The sequence below is a fragment of the Trichosurus vulpecula genome, chromosome 3 (genome assembly GCF_011100635.1).
Source record: "Trichosurus vulpecula isolate mTriVul1 chromosome 3, mTriVul1.pri, whole genome shotgun sequence".
Taxonomy (NCBI): Eukaryota; Metazoa; Chordata; class Mammalia; order Diprotodontia; family Phalangeridae; genus Trichosurus; species Trichosurus vulpecula.
This window is the reverse complement of record NC_050575.1, coordinates 252773915-252793760: the sequence shown is the minus strand read 5'-3', so window position 1 is coordinate 252793760 and position 19846 is coordinate 252773915. Positions and strand designations below refer to the sequence as shown.

Genomic DNA, 19846 nt, shown 5'->3' with positions numbered 1-19846 from the left:
GAGGCAGCGGGTTCTCCACCCATGCTTTAAACAATCTCTACCTCATCTCAGGTATGTAGTCTCCAAAAACAACAGTGTTCCCTATTATTCATGCCAAGTCAACAGATTAAACATCTTGAAACCACTAGTTAATAATTCTCCAGTCACTATTATTCATCTCTCCTGTGATTATTACTAGATAATCTCTCCCCAGATGGAAACTTGGCATCAGGATCATCATCCCTTGTTACAAAAGACAATGCTTTCATCTAAGATACCCTAATTCTCCTTTAAAAGCAAAAAAGCCTTATTCCTAACACTAACCCAATGTTCATTGGTCCTTTTTCTTACTGTCCTTTTCTGTATCATATTCTTCTGCCCTATAAGCTACAAGATAGAGGTTAGAAATCCTCTCCAACTCTTTAACCTGCTTTTTTTTGTCTTCCTTTCTCTTATTTTAAAAGCAACAACAACATATGAAAGCACCTTAAGGTTTGCAAAGCACTTTACATATATCTCATTGCATCCTCACAACCCTGAGAGGTAGGTGTTATTATTATCTGTCTTCATATTATAGACAAGGAAACTGAGGCATAGACAACTTAAGTTACTTGCCAAGGGCCACACAGCTAACAAGTTTCTCAGTAAGGATTTGAGCTTAGCTCTTCTAGGATCCAAGTCCAACATTCTGTCTGTTCTACCACCTCTCTGCCTCAAAGAGGCTCTTTATGATAATCTGGAAAATAGAAGTGCATTTTGTTTGTACTTTAACTTTCCCTCAAAAGTAGATCAAATATCACTTTAAACATGTGTTGGTGTTACTTGTCAGTGGTAGAAAGACCAATAGTCTACATGTTGATACAAGGTTTTTCTTATCTTCTAGACCTTGTCAAAGCAAAATCCTTAATAACTTGTCGTCTTCTCCATAAATCTCTTCTACAAACACCATGATTATCACTTTTGGCCCCTCTACCAGGAGTTTAGATGCTTGTTGCCCATGAGAGTAAGCTTAATTGATTTATAGATGGTGGGCTTTCCACCTTTGTACCAGTCAGTCAGTAATCGTTTATTAATTGCTTTCTATGTGCAGTCACTGTGCTTAGTGGTGAGGATACAAAGAAAGATTTAAGACAATCCCCACTCTCAAAGAGTTCACAGTCTGTTGGAGGAGACAACAGACAACTATGTACAAGTAAGTTATGTACATAAGAAATGAGAAATAATCAACAAAAAGAAGGCTCTAGAATTAAAGTGGGTCAGGAAAGACTCCCTGTTGAAGGTGGAATGTGAAAGAAACAAGGGATGGCAGGTGGAGATGAGGAGAGAGAGCACTCCAAGCATTGGGAACAGGCAGTGAAAATGCTTAGAGTCAGGACATAAGAGTTTATTGTGTGATAAATGGCAAGGGAGCTAGTGTCACTGGATCAAAAAATATGAGTGAGTATATGGTTTAAGAGGACAAGAAGAGGCGGGCAGATTATAAAGGTCAAACAAGATTTTTACCTGATCCTGGAGGGGATAGGGAGCCACTCCAGTTTAGTGGGCAGAGGTGTGACCTAGTCAGACTTGTGCTTTAGAAATTGATCACTTCAACAGCTGAATGGAGGAGGATAGACAAGGATTAGGGAGAGTCTTGTGGCAGGCAAATCAACTAGCAAACAGTTACAATAGTCTAGGTATGAAGTGATGAGGGCCTGAATCAGGGTGATGGCAGAGTCAGAGGAGAAAAGAAGGAATATAGGAGAGATGTTCATATTGGCAGCCTTGGGAACAGATTGGATATTGGGTGTAACAGAGAGTAATCAAGGGTGACACCTGAGTTGTGTGCCTGAGTGACTAGGTACCTGAGACAGTATTAGAGAAGATTTAAAAGATAAAAGTTTTGGAAAAGTGGAGATAGTGAATAATGAATTCAGTTTTGAACACTTTAAGATGTGTGTAGGAATCCAGTTTGAGATGTCCAGTATGAAGATGTGAGCCTGAAGGTCATTGGAGAAGGCTAGGTAAGTAGATTTTAGAATAATCAGTATAGGGATGATAATGTATCCGTGGGAACTGAAGACATCACGAAGAGAAATAGTATAGAATGAGAAGATAAGAATGCCCAGGACAGGACCCTGTAGGATACCTATGGTGGGCATGACATGGATGATGATCTAGCAAAGGAGACTGAAAAGGAGTAGTCAGCTAGGTAGGGGGAAAACCAGGAAAGAATAGTGTTATAAAAACCTAGAGAGAAGAGATTATCAAGAAGAGCGTGATCAACAGTGTCAAAGACTTAAAGAGATCCAGAAGGATGAGGACTGAGAAAAGATCATTAGATTCAGCAATTAAAAGATTGTTATTTCCTTTGGTAAGAACAGTTTCAGTTGAATGATGGAATCAGAAGCCAGAGTGCAGAGACTTGAGAGCTAGAGGAAAGGAAGTGGAGGCAATGATTGCAAATATTTATAGGCAGTAAGGAAACAGCCAGTCTACAGGAAGAGTTTGAAGATAAGTGAGAGTAGGGATGATAAAAGAAACAGTCTTCTGGAAGAGATAGGATGCAGTGTGATCACTTGTTCACATGGAGGCGTTTGCTTTGGCAATAAGAGTCACATCTTCATGTGAGACAGGGACGAAGGAGAAGATAGTGGTAGGAGGTATGCAGGTGATGTGAGATGGGGAGAGAAAAGGGAACTCTTTGCAAAGAGTTTCAATTATTTTTTCAGTAAGATATGAGGCAAATTTATTAGCTGAGAGGGTGGTGGAAGAGTGTGCTATGGGTGATTTGAGGAGGGAAGAAAAGGTTTGGAAGAACAGTTTTGGTGAGTGGGATCATGAGTTAATTAGGGATGTGTAGAAAGATTTCCTTCTAGAAGTGAGAGACCACTTCTAATTATGTAACAAATTTGTATTGAACCAAGTCAGCATGTTTTCATGCATGAAATAATACAACTGTGTTAAGCCGCCTTTATTTACCAATTAGTCCATCTGTTTTCTACTCTAACACGAAAAGAAACAATTCCATAAGCAAATCTAATTATCAACAATGTTTATTTAATTCTAATAAAGTCTAATGGCTTACTTTTTCCTCCTTTCCCACTGAGATGCAGGTAATTCCTTGCACTTCCCTTTGATTCTATGAAGGATAAAAAATTCTGAGTGACCCAAAGGATAACGTTATGGTGGGTATAAGCAGGATGCACTGTATTACAAATGATGACTTGAAGGCAAGTCGAGAAAATGTATAATAAAAAAGGCAGTGGGCTCATGATATAGTGAGAATAAGTGGATAACATGATAGACAGCCTGAGGCCTTCACCTGTTGTAATGGTAATTAAGGTGGGACTTTTTTTTCTACTGTTTTCTCTTTTAGAATGCTAAAGTAATCAAATGCCTTTAATTAAGTCTTGGTAGGTGCAAAGCCCCAGGCCCATGCCCTTTTACTGATTAGGTGTGAAGCCTTCAGGCCTTAAGAAGGGTATATAAACTCAGAAGATAGCATTTTGTTTGGGGCTCTCACTCACTGGAAGAGTGTTGTGTGATTTGACCAGACAAGACTCTGGGCAGCTGTTGTTAAGAGCCCTCTGGCTTTGGAAAACCCAGATGTTGGTGCTTCTCTGGTAACTATGCATGTTGTGATTTGGTCAGACAGAAATGTTGTCTCTTTTTGTAATTTCTGTTTGTATTTGTTCTGAAATTCAGGGTGCCAGCTTTTCCCCCTGAGCTAAGTGAATGATACATGTATGTTTGATTAAAGTGAGATTGTTAGCCCATTAAAGTTGCTTTCCTTAGAAAAGCAGATCAAAGAACCTGTACTAACAGCCCTTCTGCATGCTGGTGTTATTGGTCTTATCCAGCCACAGTAGCTGCTAGCAACATTACTGTTACACTTGTGCCCATGAAAATTTAAAAAAAAAAGGAAGGCTTCTAGGCTTTGCGAGAAGAAAAGATAAAAAAAAATTGCAGAGAATGAACTGTGAATGAATACAGTGATGAATGAATGGAAAATAATTTATTAAGTGTTTACCATATGCCAAGTACTATGCTAAGTACTGGGGCTACCAATAGAAAGGACGATAGTCCTTGCCTTCAAGAAACTCAACTGTAATTGAGGGAATCAGCACATATAGGGGAGTTCAGCTGTGGGACTAAGGGAAAGGTCTTGAGGTCTACATAGTTTCATTTGCTGTGTATATGGCAAGGCCAGGGAGTTCTTAGGATGGAGCAGGTTGGGGAACATGGAGGAGAGTGGGCCATCACCCCTGGTAAGCAAGAAATTGTGCCTACGGATCCAAGCAGAGCAGCAATTATGGGTTCCTTCTTGTAGGCATAGGGAAAGCAGTCAGGACCCCTCAAAGAGGGGAAAGAGAGAAGGAGGCACTAGAAGAAATGTTGAAGGTGTTTCCTTGGGTAGCCTGGAGTGAGGAACAGAGAAGGCAGTCTCATTTGGTGTTAGTTCTTGCTGGAGCCTGGCAGGAATGCCCTTGCCCCATGGAGTCCTTGGTAGCCGACTGTGGGAATCAAGAGATGGGGCTAAAATGGATTGGTGGAGGGAATTGATATGATTGCTGAGTTTGAAGACCAAAAAAAAAATCACAATAGAACTACAAACAGGCTGGTTTAGATGTGATGGATTTTTTTTCTACCACAGGTACAGAAAGAACACTGGATCAAGAGTCTAGAGATATGTTCAGCCATGAATAGACTTTGTAACCTTGAGCAAGGCAAATCCCTTCTCATGGTTTCAGTTTCTACATTTGTCATATAATTCAATAAGACTAGCTAATTTCTAAGGTCTAAAAACCATCTCTTTGGTTTTTATGGTTTGCATGGTGTTCCTTGTTTATGACCTGTTCAATTTTATCCAATCTATCTAAGAACACCCCCACTTTTTATTTTTTTAATCTGTTTCATCAATTGCTGAATGCTGCTATTGGTTATTCTAATTACATAGTAATAATCTTAAATATACTAAATATTTTAGCATTTTATTTTCCAGATTTTTAGATGTTGTTAAATCATCTCAATGTTTTAACAGATTAGTTTCCTTCTCTTTTGTTTAGAAGTTGACATTTTTTTTTCTTTCTGCAGTTTCTCTGTGGCCTTTATTTTTTTTTTTAAATTTAATTGTTAGCAACTTGACAACAAGCACATTTTGTTATGCAAAGAAGAATCTCTATTATGTCCAACTTTTCATTAAAGTGTATATTAAATTTATCATAGGAGTTTTAACACTGCTTGTCTATGTCCCCTATTGAACTTCCTTCTGTTCTCTTCTGTGAATTTTTGGTTTTTCCAGTTTAGACGCTGACATTTTCTTCGTGAGGTTTAAGGGATTTGAAATATAGTGTTTTGGAGAGAGAGAAAGTGTCCTGAATACTAAATGGAAGTTGAATTTGTGCCAGAAAGCAATAAGTAGGAAGGCCAATTAGAATGATTTAGCACAATGAAGGGAGTGCTTGATACAGAGTCAGGAGGCCTGGGTTTGAATCGTGGCACTGCTACTTCCTTTAGAGCTCAGAATAAACCCCAACTCCTACCTAAGACCTTTCCTAATCACCCTACCCAGTAGTGCCTCCCCTCTGAAATTATCTTGTGTTTACTTTGTAAATGTTTTGCATATATTTAAAATTCTACATATTATTTCTCTCAATATAATATAAACTCCTGGAGATCAAGTAAAATTTCATTTTGTTGTCTTTGTATCCCCCAGTATCTAGCCAATATCTGGCACATAATAAGCATTTAATAAAAGTTTGTTGATTGAGTAATTAATTGGCGTAGTATTTAGGGTTAGGGTGCTAGACTTGTAACCGGAAAGACCAAGGGTTAAATCTAACCTCTGAACATATTAGGTATGTGGCCATGAACAACTCACTTAACCTCTCTAAGCCTGTTTCCTCCTCTGTAAAATAGGGATGAGTACCTACCCCAGAGCATTGTTATAAGGCTCATATGAGTTAGTGTATGTAAAGCATTTTGCATTTAAAGCATTACATTTAAGAAGGGAGCTCTCTTCATTTCAAACTTGGCTGCACTACTCTGGGATATCTCTGACTTCTCTACTGTGACCAGGAAGATCTTTATTGGTTAAAACTCATCATCCTACAAGATCCCACCAGCCCTGTTACTCCACCTCATCACTACCCTCTTCTCTAAAACAGGGATTCTGAAGGGTAAATTCCCAACCTCCATTTGAGGAGCTCAAAACATTTCATTTCTCACTTGGATGCAGTACTCTAGGACACCTCTGACTTCTCTACCATGTCTCTCCCCATTAGATACTTTCTCCTTTACCTTTCTCCTTCTCCAACGCCTGCCACCTTTCTGCTTTCTTTTGTATGTTGTCTTCTCCTAGTAGATTATAATCTCCTTGAGGACAGGGACTATATTTTTTTTTCATATTTTATCACCAGAACTTAGCCCAGTTCCTGGCCCATAGTAGACACTTAATAAATGTTGATTAACTATTAGTATTACATAAATGCCAGTTTTTATTGTCATTGTCTGTGTAGCATTGATCAAGCTACTCTCAGTTTCTTGGCTTGAGCTCCCTTCTCAGTAAAATGTAAAAAAAAATGGACTAGATAATCTTTGAGTGCCTTGGTTATTAAAAGACTTTTGGTCCTGTTGGACTCTTGGGTAAATATAATAGAATATTTTGGTTATTCTTCTGGACTAATTTTCTACTTGTGTTCTTGTAGTTTAGAGCCATATACTTTCATTTGTATAATCAGCATATTTAGTAACTAATAGGACTTTTGGAACAAAGGATACTAAACTAAACTGTCTGCCATTACCTGAGGTTTCCCTACCACTCACATAACCTAGCCAGGGAGCTGCCTTAACTATAGAGCTGGGGCTAATTGCACTGGGTTCCTCTACAAGAACTAAAAAAAGTTCTCGTCCTCTAATGAGAGTTATCTCAGGTATCTTATTTGTTTGGTTGCCTTCTTTTAAATTTCCTGAGGGTTTCTTGCTCTTAGGAGAATAAATCCATTTACCAGATTTAGAATCAGAGGTCATGGGTTTCAAATTCAATTCTGCTACTTCCTTTGTGACTTTCAGCAAATCTCTTCCCTGCTCTATAGAGCTTATATGGAAAATGAGGGAACTGGAAGAAACAATCTCAGCTGTATGTTCTGGCTCTAAATTGTATGATCCTATGACTTTGAATAATTTCCTTTGCTCAGACCTCTGGCCTTTGGATCTTCCTGATTCTTGTTTGCCTATTGTCTCTTGCCTTGAACCCTGATATTTATCTAAATACTCTGATTAGGTGACAGGATTGTAGATTTAGAGCTCAAAAGGACCCTAAAGGTCATCATGTTCAACCCATTCATTTTACAGACGAGGAAACCGAATCTAAGAGAATGACTTTCCCAAGGTCATACTGGTGATAGAGCCAGGATTCCATCCCATGCATTTCTTCTCTAACACACTATCTCTATGCCAGGTTATAACTTTAGGATTACAAACTCCTCAAGGAGAAAGGTAGTATCTTATTCCTTTTTATTCTCAATGGCTAACCCAGTAATGTCTACCAAGTAGACACCAATAAATGATTCTTGATGATAGTAATTTTGCAAATTCCATTTTGGCATATGCAGGAAATGTGATGAAGTGTGGTATAAATGATCCTAATCTGCTAATGCATTGTTTTAGGACTTGGGAATGCAGTCAGAGACGAGTCTATTTATATTCCTCACTACTTGTTTCTGTGATACGATTAGGAGACATTTAGCCGTGCCTATAGAATTGAGTAGGGTGGGGAGAGAAAAAGGTGGTGGGCAGTATAGAATCATTTAGAGGTGGAATAAATTGGTGCATTTGGACATGACAGGACAGCATCAGGACTCATTCCATGAAATGTTTCATCTAATTATTACAAACTGGTGTGTTCTGCCATAATGAGAGCAGGTTCCCTGCCAAAATGTCAATTATTATTTGATCAGTATCGACAAAATAGCTGTCAGCTCTCCCTTGCTTTATGCATGCTTCCAGATGAGGCAGTGGTCAATTGAGTACTGCCTGACTGACAGCTGTCAACTGCCTATGAATTACAAGTAATGATGAATCAAGGCATTTTTGCAGTCCTGTAATGATGAAGCCAGTGAAGGGAGTGAAACCTGCTCAGACCAAGCCATTAGCTGTTGGGTTGGGTTTCTATTTCCTTAAATGGGGAATTCAACCCTTCAACCTTGGTTTGAGATGCTATGATAAGTCTAAAGCAACATGCTTGAGAGAGCTTCTGAGCACAGGCATAAGACCTTAAGCATGTAATGTCTTTCTTTTATCATAATTATCATTTAATGGCACATTTTTAATTCAACACCTTGGACAGTTCCCAGTAATCTCCACCATCACCGCCATCCCAAACTCCCCACAAGCAATGTTCCCAGAAAAGTTAAGCAAGACCACCTAATGAGTAATTGTGACTTATAGGTAAAACATGTCTTATATTTAGCACCCTTTATTAAATAAAGCCTGTTCTAGAGGGACTCTTCATTTCATTCAGTTCAGAGGAATGACATACTGATGTAAACAACCCATAGGGAACAAAGTTGGGCCTCCCATGTGTGAAACAGAAGGACATTACTGAACTGTGAGTGGTAGATGCTTGGTCTAAAACAGCGATGCTGTTTTATGGACCTCAGGTCCATAAACTTCTTACCATGATTATAATTCAGGAGATTTTGGAATGTGGATGGGGCGAAATGTAATTTATTTTCACTGCCCTCTAACTAAAATTGAACATTTCTTTCAGTTATTTAAAAACAACATTATTCTGAGAAGGGGCTCACATGCTTCATTAGACTGCCAAAGGGGGATATGACACCAAAAAGGTTAATAACTCATACCTGAAAGACTTTTACTCGTGTCATTTATTAATACTTAATTAAAATGATGACAAAAGAATAAATGTTTGCTTATCAGCTTTACCTCCCTTGTGCACTCTAGCCAAACTGGATTATTTGCCATCTGAACCATCTGCCCTTACTGTTTGTCCTCTGCACTGACCACTAGGCTTTTCCATTCACTAAGCATCTAAACCTCTTTTAGAATTTAAATCCCTCCTTGAGAGTAGGGATTATCTTACTTTTCTATGACATTCCCAATACTGAATGACTTGCAAATAATAAACATTTAATAACTGATTCTTCTTTCCTTTAATAGGACCATAAGGTCATTTATCTAGAAGTGGAAGAAACCTCAGAAGTCATCTAGCGCAACTCCATCATTTTATAGATGAGGGGATTGAGTCCTAGAGTATTCCCATTATCATGCACTTAAACCAAAATATGGTTTGGCTTAATGAAATGAAGAGTAGACAGGTACTTGTTTTTCACAAATACATTCAGACACTTGGCCAGGAAATTTTTTTTAGTTTTTCCCCATTTAATAGTATTTATTTTTTTCTAGTTACATGTAAAGATAGTTTTCAACATTCACTTTTGTAAGATTTTCAGTTCGAAATGATTTTGGAAATTTTAATATATGATTGATAGGTTTGTTAATTTTTATGACTTAAACCAAAAAAGCAATTTGTCAAATACTTATGGAGTATTTCATATGCACAGGGAACTGTGCTAGATATTGGGAAGATACAACAGTGAATATCCCCATCCTCCTTGAGCTTAAAATTTAGTAGAGAAAATAAGAAAAGTACACAGATAGCATAGTATAATTAGAATGCAGCCAGTGCGTAGGTGTAAAAGTTGAGGGGATTTCAGTTGCTCCTAGTATGATTACCACTCCTCCAAGAGAAGTATTAGGATACTTGCATGGAGATTTGGTTTGGTGTTTGCCCTTTGTGTTATGGCTGGATTGCTGAGACATATATATATATATATATATATATATATATATATATATATATATACACACACACACACATGAGAAGAGTATGTTGAAGTTGAAGGGGTGTTAGTTGATTTTAGTATGAGAATGTGAGAGTGTATTTGCCAATGCAAGACAATGAGTCAATATTACTGTGCTTATTTAGATGTTTGGGTGCCATTCTTGAGCCAGTTGATGCATGGAAAACTTCAGACAAAGATCCTTAAAAGATCTGAGAATTTAGTGAGAGTAGGTAAAATACAGGTCCTGTTGGGTTTGGAATTAAAGGGTTGGGTGTTGCATCTGATTGAGTATAGAATAATACTTCCTAGATCATGTGGTTAACTAGTGTGATTTAGACATGAGTGGCAAATGTAAAGCGATATGATGGCTGGTCTAGAGTTGTACTGGGTGGGTGGGTAGGTGGGGAGACCTCAGTGGTATTCTAGTACAAATGAATCATTTTATAGTTGAGGATACTGGATACTGAAGCATAGAGAAATTTAATTTTTTTGCCCAAGATCACACATAATCAGGTAAAAGAAGGGATTTGGATTTGTATGCAAATCATTCAATCTATATGCATTTATTAAGCATTTACTATGTGCCAGGCACTATACTTAGCACTGGAATCCCACAACCAATACTCTGTCCACTCTACACACTGCCTCTCACTTTCCTTGAGAGAAAGAAGGATCATGCAGCAGGTGTTACAATAAAAGAAGTACCATCAAAGTGCTATGAATGACTGATTGGAAGAAGGAAAGGTCTAATTATAGGAATCAGGAAGCCTTCATTTAGGATAGAACTTCAATAGTGTCTTGAAGAATGGAAAGAATTTTAAAAGCCAACAAAAGAGGCACCTAGTGGTACAGTGGATATTGTGAGACCAGATTAAGGAAAATTTGAGTTCAAATCCTGCTTTAGATGCTTAGTAGATGTGTGAGCATGGGAAAATTTCTCTTGGCCCATTTCCACTTCTATAAAATGAGGATACTGATAGCTCCTACTTCACAGGGTTATAGTGAGGATTAAGTGAGTTAATATGTAAATATGCTGTTGCAATCCCTAAGGCGCTATAATAAACATTTAGTAGTAATAGTAGTAGGAACAGGAGTAAGAATAGTGGTAATAGTGGTAGTGTGGTGGTGGTGGTGGTGGTGGTAGTGTCAGTAGTGTTGTAGTATTACAAGACAGTGCCTTGTTGCTGCTTTCTCTCAGCTGAATGCTTTTTAGAAATTATTGTACACTGAATATTTGGCACTGAATTGGATTGGGCACTGAATATTTTTTCACAAGTGAAGCATTAAGCTACAGTCTCAAGAAGGAACTTACACTGAAGTTAGAGGATCATGAGCATTTTCCAAATGCAGGCAAAATTCTTTTAAAGCTATGAAAGTTATACCTAAATATAGATAACCGTATCTCACCCCCCTGAAGTGTAATAAAAAATCGGATCACTATTCAAACTGTAAACATGTTTGAGTATGAGACTAATGGCTTTTTGAAAATTCCTGTTTCATAAAGCTTATGTGCTAATCATCTGAAATATTTTGCTTTTCTCTTCCATACTTTTATGATAGCTCTGTTTCACCTTTGAAAGAGTTAATATGGATGGAAATTAGAAGCAAGCATTAGAAATTTGATATGCTGTTCTATAGAAATTCAACAAGATAGTTTTATGTCATTGTAGACTTAACCTGACAAATGCCAGTACTACTTGAAACTGGTCTGTAGCATACTTCTGTTGGCGTGAATTTCTTACTTTATTCCTTTTAATTAGAGAAGTCCATGGGAATTCACAAAGTCTGTCTCTAATTCAAGTCATCATCTTTCTCCTGGACTATTTTGAAAGCCCCCTAATTAGCTTCTCTTCTTCCAGTTCCTTCCCTCTTTCATCCCACGCAAAGCCAATATTCCCTAAAAAAAGAGATGACCAAGTCCTTCCCCTAGTCAGAGGTTTTAAGAGGCTCCTATTGCCTAAAACAAAAATACAGAATCATCAGGCTGGCATTTAGAGCCCTCTGAGATCTGGCTTCCACCCACTTTTCTAATTTAATTTCTTAGTACTACCTTTTATGTACTACCTATTACACTCCAACTGTTCTGCTCTCTGGTTCCTGTATGTAATCTCTCATCTCTTACCTATATGCCTTTGTGTAAGTAGTTGGCCACATCTAGAATCAACTCCCTCTGCACCTGTTCCTCATAGAACCTTTAGCTTCTTTCAAAACACAGCTGAAATTCTACCTCCTATACTAGGGGCTTTTTGAGTTCTCCCATGCCATGTCAGCTGTGCTCCTTCCTCTCAAAACTACTTTGTAAATACTTTGTATTTGATTATCTACATATGTGTCAAATGCCTACTTCCACCCCCCCATCCCACCCAATATCAGCTCCTTGAGGGAGACTGTTCGTTCTTTGAATCAGATGTATACCAAACCCAAACTAGTTCTGGAAGAATGCTATTAAAGTCACTGCTCAGTGCATCTAAATACTTCTCAAATGTGACTATATAGTCCTAAAAGGGAGTTGTTTGTTTTTTGTTTTTCAGTCATTCAGTTGTGCGCTACTCTTTGTGACTATCTGAACCATAGCATGCCACGCCCTTCTGTCCTCCACTAGCTCCTGAAGTCTGTCCAAGCTCATGTATATTGCTTCCATGACACTATCTTTCCCTCTCATCCTCTGCCATCCTCTTCTCCTTTCGCCTTAAATCTTTCCTAGCATCAGAGTCTTTTCTAGTGAGTCCTGTGTTATTATATGGCCAAAGTATATAAGCTTTATCTTTAGTATTTGTCTTTCCAATGAATTGAGTTAATTTCTTTAAGTTTTAGCTGATTTGATCTTCTCACTGTCCAAGGGACTCTCAAATGTCTTCTCCAGCACCACAATGAAAACGCATTGATTTTGTAGCACTCAGCTTTCTTTACCATCCAACATTCACAGCCATGTATTACTACTGAAAAAAAAAAAACCAAAACTTTGACTATACAGCACTTTGTCAGTAAATTGATGTCTCTACTTTTTAGTATGCTATAGAGTTTTAACATAGCTTTACTTCCAAGGAGTGTCTTTCTTTTAAACAGCATCTTGTTTTTCATGTGTTCTTTTCTATTTTTTAAAGATGGGAAAACATTGCCAATTTTCTCTCTTCCTAAAGAACCGCTCCGTAGCAATCCAGAATTTTTCAGTTAGTTTCTCTTTCAAAAGTATGGGAATTGAAAAAAATACTATATAAATGTTAAATGTCTTACTGATACATTCTAGATCAATGGCTCTGGAATTAGGAGAAATCTGGGTTCCATCTTGGCTTTCAAATAAAAGTTATCAGAGGGTCCATTGATTAGGTACTAGTGTCACTCGCCAAATCAACAATGTAGAGACAGTTAACTAGAGTTTTATTATTATGCTTAGAGTGCAGGCTACATTGAAAACTTACCAGTGAGGGAGCCCAGATCATTAGCTTCAGCAACCTTACATAGAAGTTTAATACATAAGCAGCATAGAAAATTGGAATTTTACAGAATGTAGGAGGGGAAGATAAGAGTATACACATTTGGCAACAAGTAGAAAAAGGTGAAGATAAGGATACCTGCCAGCTGTTCAAAACTAGAACTATGATTTGTTTCTTAACCTTTATTTGGCTTGTGGTATGATATTTTAGCTTCTAGGAACAATGTAGGAAACTCAAAATAGAGATTGGAGCGATGTCCTCTTATAATGGCAGCAAGACGTCTGAGTCAATTTCTTCCCCTCACAGTCTTTCTCTTATCACAGTGGTGGCAAAAAGCCTGAACCAGAGTTTCTCTTGTCACACTTCTGAAGCATACTTGATATTTTCCCATAGGCTAGATAGTTAACTTCTCTGGGCCTCAATTTCCTTGTCTATAAATGGGAATAATACTTCTGAATCATAGAAATTCAGTGTTATGTTCTGAATCATATTGTTCTCTATTAGCATAGTCAGTCTTAGAACCTGATTCTCCTTATTCTTAGTCATATATTTATTGATCAATCATTAAGCACCTACTACCTAAAGTACCCCATCACCCCAAAAGTCCTACTCCAATGTCTCATCATGGTATGGAGGCAACCCTGGGATATGGAAAGCTTTGCTAGAGCAGTATAAGTTATGACAGATTCTATCAAACTTAGAATTTAAAATAATGGCATGAATCAAATTTGTGATGTTTCTTATTCTTGATTGTTGTTGCCTAGGTTCTCTGTTACTTTAACATTTATTTATTTATTTTTGGGAGGGGGGAAGGCAGGGCAATTGGGGTCAAGTGACTTGCCCAAGGTCACAAAGCTAGTAAGTATGTCAAGTGTCTGAGGCCGGATTTGAACTCAGGTCCTCCTGATTCCAGAGCCAGTGCTCTACTCACTGTACCACCTAAATGCCCCAACATTTATCTTAATAGGTCATCTCTACCCTTTTTAAAAACACAAAATTTATTTATAAAGCCTTAGCCCAATGTACAACACTGACCAACACTCAATCTACTCTCTTCTCAGTGACAAAATAAGTTCTAAATCAAGGTTTCTTAATCGTTTTTTTGTCTATGTGTCACGAACCCCTTTGCAATTGGGTGAAGCCTATCGACCCCTTCTCAGAATAACATTTTTTAAGTAATTGAAGGAAATACTAAATTTTCATTAGAGGCTAGTTGAAGCCAAGATATATATTTTTCCCATCCAAGTTTACAGACCCCCAGAAAACTGACCCATGTACCCCTAAGGGATAGTTGATCCCAGATAAAGAACCCCAGGCAAGGTTTTCCTTTAGCATTCGAATTCCTCCCCTCCTGTTTTCCAGTGGTATAAATACTTCACATCTAATCCCCCTATCTAGCAGTGTCCTTTTATGGTACCTTGGTTGTCTAGATATTTTCCTATTCCTTCTCTTCTGTGATTCCTTTTCAGTTCTCCTCTTTCCTTCCTTGCCCCCACGCCCTTCTTTTCCCTCTCTTACAATTGGTATCATACCCTGGTCCATCTTCTCCATTTTCTACGACTTTCCTTACCTTTTGTCACACTGTAGCTTACATATTCTCTACCTCCACCTCCTCATTCTCTCTGAACCCTGTTGGTGTGTGAGATAACCTGACATGACAAATTCATTCAATTTAAGGTATTTATGGCTGAAGATTAAAACACATACTATTAGATAGTATAGTGAATAAAGTGCTGGACTTGGAGTCAGGAAGACCTGAATTCCAATCTGGCCTCAGACGTTTCCTAGCTATAGGACCCTGGGCAATTCTCCTAACTGCTGTTTGTCTCAGTTTCCTCATCTGTAAAAGGGGAGTAATAATGGCACCTCTATCACAGGCTTGTTTTGAGAATAAAGTAAGATAATATTAGCAAAGCACTTTGCAAACCTCAAAAAACTATATAAATGCTAGCTAGGTATCATTTATTATTATTATTATTATTATTATCCTCTTCCTTTTCCCCACTAGCATTTACCCTTTAATAATGCCTCGTATATGCCTTAAGTCAAAAGCCTATATTATATGGGAATTTCAGGTACTGGGAATAGTAAAGGAGCAACAATATTTGGGAGATGGAGCTCTTTCAGTGTTCATCATTTCAAACTATGTACGTGGCAGCCAATCTGCCTGTATTTAAATCTGGTGCTTAGGAGGAGGCCCGCTAAGAGGTATCGTATGAATGTATTCAACAACTTCCTTGATATTCATGCAGAAGTAAGAGGATCCTTGCCTTTGGGTGAAGGTGCTATATATCAGTGTTCTTTTCTGAACCAAGCTATGTAGTCCTAAGAGTGGGCACGCATATAAACATTCTCCTAGATTCACTTTCTTTCTGTACCAGTCTGTGTACTTGTAGATATTTCTACTTTAATGTGCATAGTCCATCCTAAGCGATCTATTTAGATATTTGAGTCTCCAAACAAAACTTTACAAAAAATGGTATTTGCCTTGGTCAGTTGCAAAACTGCCCAATCCCTAGCCTCTCTGCAATGAAGGGATTAAGATTTAACAGTGTTTAGATATATGAAAGGAGAATGAGGCTAGAGATTGTCTCTCTATTTGACTTTTGTGTGTTTTGATTTTTTGCAGTTTTTTTAAAATACCAGAGATACATAAATTAAAAATCTCCTCTAAACTAAATAATTGATCTTCCTACAAATAAAGAAAGTTTAGCTGAGAGAAGTATTATATATTAGTGCAATATTTAATGAATGGTAGGACTCCTGGCAGCACTCTCTAAGTGGGGTAGTAGATAGAACACTGGCCTTGGAATAAGGAAGATCTTAGTTCAAATCCTGCCTCAAGACACTTAGGAGCTATGAGACCTTAGGCAAATTAACTAATTTCTCTCAGCTTCTGTTTCCTTATATATAAAATGGTCATAATTGTACTACCCACATCACATGATTGTTGTAGGGATCAAGTGAGATAACACTTATAAAAGTTAACAAACCTTAAAGTGCTATATAAATACCAGCTATTATTTGCTAGATATTATCCCTTCCATTGTTAGAAGAACATGAAAATAATTTGTAGGGGGCTAATCCTATAGACTAATTCTTTAACTTTCAAATATGTCATGGGTTATGGCTGTGTAACCAGGAGATAAGATAGTTGAGATGTAAGAGCAGGAAGGCAGAAACGGTGTCCAACAGTATAATATCTTGTGCTCTGTCTCACATTGAGGCTTTCTGCAGGAAGACCTCAGGCCTCCATATGGGTTGAACTTCTCTAAACTGATATAAATGTTGTGATTATAGAGCTAACTGTGAATAGTGCTAAGAGAATCAGATGAGACTTCTTCTTGGCAGAGAAATATGGTTCTGGCAAGTCTGCTAAATGGATGACTTTCCCCCACATGAATGTGTGTGTGTGTGTGTGTGTGTGTGTGTGTGTGTGTGTAAAATCTAATTTGATTATATGTCCCATGTGTCAGTCTATACTTTAAACTGACTAGAGTGAGATACACACCCACACACACACACACACACACACACACACCCACACACACAAGTGTTGAACAGCAATGAGTTACTGTCATTTGGTCAGTGACGTCTGGGTCCTTGATGATGACATTCTGAGATCTCCTCTTCTTTCAAGCCAGCCCATGCCCAAATTTGCAGCAGTATGATATACTAGATTGCTGGACTTGTAAGGGAGAAAGACTTGGGTTCAAAGCCTGCCTCCAACACTCCGAGCATCAGTTTCCTCATCTATAAAGTGGAGATTAAAAATGTGCAACACCTACCTCATAGGGTTATTGTGAGGATCAAATGAAGGAGGGGAAATAAACATTTATTGAGCACTTACTGTGTTTCAGGCATTGTGCTAAATGCTTTACAAATATTATCTCATTTGATCTTTCTAACAAACCTGTGAGGTAGGTACTGTTATTATCCACACTTTACAGTTGAGGAAACTGAGGCAGACAGAGGTCAAGTGAATTGCCAAAGATCACAGTGCTAATAAGTGTCTGAGGTTTGATTTGAACTCAGATCTTATAGACTCCAGGAAATACCTGACTCTGGTACCCTGCCTGTATAGCTCCTTATTTAAGAATATGCAAACCTTTAAGGGCAATACATATGTTAACTATTATTTATATTACTAGGCAGAAATATCCATTTCTTCAGTCTTTCCTTTGCCCACCTACATTTTCTAAAAGGCTGGTTGAGAGGTAGTCATTTAGCTGGCTATAATCTAGGACTATACCACTCGAGGAAGCAACTGACTCATTCTTTATTACAGTTGAGTATTTCACTAAATAGTACAAGGTATTTTTTGTATATAGAAAAAGAATATTACCTATTTGCAGGGAAGGGAACCAGAGTGATAAAGTATTCAGATTAGACAGAGAACTTCCTGCATCCCACAGCTGACCTAAATTTGTCAACTCAAGTATATTAAGTATGGTTGGACATGATGATAATTTTAAATTTAACTGTAATTTAATTTTAAATTGTGCCAGAAGTTCCATTTTAAGCATAGAAAATTGAATGCTTTCAACTCTGGTAGACAGAAAATGAAAGATTTCTGTGCCATTCTTTATTCTACAAGCATTTTTTGAGGCCTAATTTGTGCCAGGCATCAGGGTAACATATTGAAGATACAAACATATAAATGCAAAAGTTCTTGCTCCCAAGGAACTTAAATTCTTCTTTCAGAAAGTATGTCAAATATTGTTACTGTATGTGAATCTTTAAAGAAGCACTGATTTAATAAAAAATAATTCTCATTCATATCAAACCCAAGATTTGACCTTATAAAATATAGTTATTAGGATTTTTATTTGATGACATTGTCCTATTTATTCAAAATTAAAAACTGAGAAGCAGTATGATATAGTGAATAGAAAACTGTTACAGTGGATAGAAAGCCATTTTAGAGTTAGCAAAGCCTGAGTGCCAGTTCAACCTCTGATCAATATTAGCTGTATAATCTTGTGGAAACTTTTCAGTAACCCAAGCTTTATCTAGGACTATAAGTTGCAACACAGTTACTGATCTGAATTGATAGAAGGAGTTTTATCACTAGGATTTCCAATGTAATCACTATCCGGTATAATAAGTAATAATAATAATGTTTAAAAATTGTTTATATTTTCAGGATACAATTAGAGGTACTGTGGTTTAGTGCTAGTGTTGTCTATGTGGCTGACAGGCTAGTGTTAGGAAGATAGGGATTTAAATCTAGCCTTAGACACTTTCTAGCTGTGTGACCTTGGCTTAGTTATTTATACTCTATGTGTCTCAGAAAACATCCTGGACCTATCTACTAAATCGTAGATATGTTGCATTCTGAATCTGCAGAAGGAGTTCCCAGACCAGGGATTCCTGAAACTGAAGAAATGACAAATTTGTGTGTATTTGAGTAACAGCCAGAGATAATAAGTAAAATCCAGACTTTTATGATCAACTCTGCTATTAATTACTGTTCTATGAATTCCTGCAGTGTTCAGTAGTTTGTTTCTTTTTTCTAGTGGGTTGTTTCCAGTTGAAAGCCACATCTAAATGAGGATTGAAATGTTTTTTTTTTTTTCTAGTGGTGAACTGTTCTGATCCAGGCTTTGTCGAAAATGCCATTCGTCATGGACAACAAAATTACCCTGAAAGCTTCAAGTATGGGATCAGTGTCATGTACCATTGCAAGAAGGGCTTTTACTTGCTGGGCTCCTCTGCCTTAACCTGCAAGGCAAATGGTTTATGGGATAGATCATTACCCAAATGTTTGTGTAAGTACTCATTAAAATGTGTTCACATGCCCCTTTGCCAAATGCTACCCTGACATCCCCCCTAAAAAAATCACGGAACATAGAGCTTCTCCAATACAAAACTATTAATATTCTTCCTAAAAGGACATCAGTCCACTATATATTGTATAGTTTAATAAGAACATATTATAACAATGCATTATAGCCTTAATATGAAAAAGTAAATTTCTTTTTAGATCAAAGGCAAGTTTCTTTTCAAGCGTAGTCAGGAAATTTAGGAAACAGATTTGTCCTCCATTTTCTTTCCTAAAATAGGTGGAAATGCTAGGAAAAATATAACCTTTGCAGGATTAGATTCTTAATATGCATCATGTGTGCATGCTAAAAGTAGTGAATGATAATTATATTATGGATCAATTTTCTGAAAATCCATAATCCATTCTTGCTCTTGTAAGACTTTCCGCTGTTAAGAGTATTTTCAGATTAGATTTGTATTGGGTGGTTTTGCCTGAAAGTGACTCTGCCAGTCTCACTCTTAAAGATAGCTCACACATCTAACTGCACCTCTAGGTTTAATTTCCCTTGAGAAAGGATAAGATAACTTCCCCAAAATGTGTCACTTATTCTCAGATGGCAGAAGCTGAATCTATGTACTACAAACTAGTAGGTACAATCTTGGATAGAAATTAGGAAATCCAAATATATCCAATATATCAGTATCTCACTATGTTCCTGGCTTTTATAGTCTCTGACACATGAACAGTTAGGGAATTTTTCTGGAAAGGTGGATATTTTTTTCTTTCCAATGATTTTTGAAAGTTCTACTAAAGCTTTT

At 37.4% G+C, this 19846-nt stretch overlaps 1 protein-coding gene across 1 annotated transcript in view; it reads left to right on the top strand.

Moving 5' to 3' along the window:
- The window catches only part of LOC118843733 (CUB and sushi domain-containing protein 1-like), a 2679416-nt gene that overhangs the window by 2595192 nt on the left and 64378 nt on the right, over nt 1-19846 (top strand). The window contains 1 exon segment of the mRNA XM_036751485.1: nt 18844-19032. Coding sequence (XP_036607380.1) covers nt 18844-19032 — 189 coding nt within the window.